Here is a 2,486-nt window from a genome sequence, read left to right as displayed (position 1 = left end):
CACTGGTGTAGGTGATGTTGAAGCCGCGGCCGGTGGTCGAGTGGTCGGACTGGAACTCCAGGCGCACCACGTGGCCGCTGCTGGCCAGCTGCGCGGGCACCTCGTTGCCGGAGAAGGTGCCGAGGACGGTGACCTCGGACGCCCCGTCGTCCTTGACGGCCAGGAAGTCGAACTGCGGCTCCACGTCGAAGTCGTGGAAGATGAGGTGCACCCTGCTGCCCGGCGCGGCGATGACCAGCCACACGCAGTTCATGTTGTTGCCGTACTCCTCGGGGTAGTTGGGCGACAGGATGATGCCCGACGACGCGGTGAAGTTGAAGAGGCACGAGACTGCGGAGACACACAGGGGCTCAGCCCGCGGGGCCGGGGGACGCGCTGGGGGGTGGGGGCCCCGCTTCTCCGCCTGCTGACGCCGGACCCCGTCTGTCCCCCCAGATCCCGAAGGGAGGGACTGCCGCACTGGGCGGGGCGGCGCCGGCCCGCACCGGCGAGGGGGCTTGATTCGATGTCGCCCATCGGGGGACCGACCCCTGCGCGAACCGAGGCGTTTCTAGGCACGACCCCCCGCCTTCGCGAGGGCAGACACCGACGCCCGAGGGGCGAGCTCCAGAAAATAACACCGGCCCCCAGTCTCCCGCCTACGTTTTCGCTTCGCGGTTCTGTTTCCCCGTAAAGGGCGTTTTCCTCAAGTTACTTACTAGTCACAGGGTCACTACTGGGAAATAAAGACTCGGAAACTCAGTCCACGCTCTGGGTGGACACTACGGAAATCTCTTGGAAAACTTCCTTTTAAGGACGTGTACTTAAAAGTCAGCCCTGTCTCTGTGTCTCTGATCCCGTTTTAGTCGGATCTATTTCTAGGCTGTGGCTCTGCCTCGCATGCCGCGTCGAGCCGCCTGCTCTTTCTGGACGTCGCTGTGCTTTTAAGTCGCCTGCCGCGTGCTTCTCCCCTTGTTAAAACACCTTCTGGATGACGGAGCAGGCGGCTCGTCACCGGAAACCTAGAGCGCTCCTCCCGCCCATGCGTCCGAGCTGTGTCCCTCAGCCGCCCAGCGTCCTGAGCCACGAAGGCCATCGCCCACTGAGGCCACTCGCAGCCCAGCGTCGGACACCGCGCTGCGTGCTGGGGCCCGTCCCGCACAGGGGCTCGGCTGCGTTTTCTCCAGCCGCCCAAAGCACGCCGCCCGTCAGCGAGGGCCCATGGGGCACGGCCCTGCACGCCACTGGGCAGCGGTGGCAGGGCCCGGAGGGAGACCCCTGCGTGCACACGCACCCACTGCCCCCACCCCCCGCGCGCGGGGCAGGGTGGCCCGGGCGGTGGGCAGCCCCGGGGACACTCACACACGCAGCTCGGCTTGTTGCCTGACCACTGGTTGTTCTGCTGGCACGTGATGGCCCGCTCGCCCACCAGCTCGAAGGCCGCCTGGCACGCGAAGGTCAGCGTGTCCCCGTGGAGGAAGCGGCTCCCCGTGCGCCTCCCGTAGGCCGGCACGCCCGGGTCCCCGCACCCCCCCTTGTCAATCTCTGAAAACGGGAAATCAAAGGAACCGTTAAAAAGTTATACGATGAACACATTTTTACAAACACTCAAAACAACAAAAAGTGCTTTATGTTTATGTTCATTTTCATCGAGTTTCAAAAGGATACTCAATTCATCCGACATTTAGTCACAAAAGCTCTGAAAGGGTCATTTAATCCTGAGAGGAAGGCGCTTGGTTTCCTGTCATTTGAGGGATGCACAGGGCGGCACAGATGCGTCAACAATGCGGAGGCCACGGGTCACAGACGCACGGTCCTCACCGCCACTGCCCGCAGCTCAGGCACAGTCTCTACCTCTGAGTGTAAACACTGGCTTCGTTTCGACCTTTGTAGTTTCTAATGTGAGCAACACAAGGAAGCCCGTTCACTCCCTGCTGAATATTTAAGTCAGTATACCCATTTGAATATTCTCACCTTAAATTAATGTTAAAACCCACTTACGAAACAAAATGAACATATTTATGTTCTGCAGAAGAAAACATGCAGAATCAAACCTCTTCGCTGAAATACAATTGTAACGCAATGTGCAAACAAACACACTTGAACGGTGCATAGATGTCAAACTCGGCTCTGTTTTAAACGCTAACTATACAAAATGTCTTAACTAAAATAAATGATCTGTTCACATACAAGTGTTTCGAGGGCCAGCTGTGCATCAGGCCCTGTTCTAGGTGACGAAGGTACTGGGCACACATGATAAAATTCTTACACTCACAAGGGTGACATCATTTGGAGGGAAATAACAGAATTTAAAAAATGTATAAGATTTTAGATAAGGATACTTTGAAGGAAAATGAAGGCGTTCCAAGGGGAACGGAGTAACGGATGGGAGAGTAGATGAAGCATCAACGTCAGGCTGAAATCAGAACGAGCCGCGCGCTGCGCACGGGGGTGGGGGACACGTGAGACGCGGCGGCCGGGAGGACGCGGGGACGCGCCGGGCAGGA

At 58.2% G+C, this 2,486-nt stretch overlaps 1 protein-coding gene across 1 annotated transcript in view; it reads right to left on the bottom strand.

Annotated features, from left to right (window-relative positions):
- The window catches only part of CSMD1 (CUB and Sushi multiple domains 1), a 1,232,804-nt gene that overhangs the window by 244,285 nt on the left and 986,033 nt on the right, over positions 1–2,486 (bottom strand). Inside the window, exons 17-18 of the mRNA XM_015591800.1 lie at positions 1,342–1,524; positions 4–330 (exon numbers count right to left, since the gene is read on the bottom strand). Coding sequence (XP_015447286.1) covers positions 4–330; positions 1,342–1,524 — 510 coding nt within the window. The remainder of the gene's footprint in view (positions 1–3; positions 331–1,341; positions 1,525–2,486) is intronic.

Source organism: Pteropus alecto, unplaced genomic scaffold (assembly GCF_000325575.1).
Source record: "Pteropus alecto unplaced genomic scaffold, ASM32557v1 scaffold35, whole genome shotgun sequence".
Taxonomy (NCBI): Eukaryota; Metazoa; Chordata; class Mammalia; order Chiroptera; family Pteropodidae; genus Pteropus; species Pteropus alecto.
The sequence above is the reverse complement of the archived record's forward strand: the minus strand, read 5'-3'. Positions and strand labels throughout refer to the sequence as shown.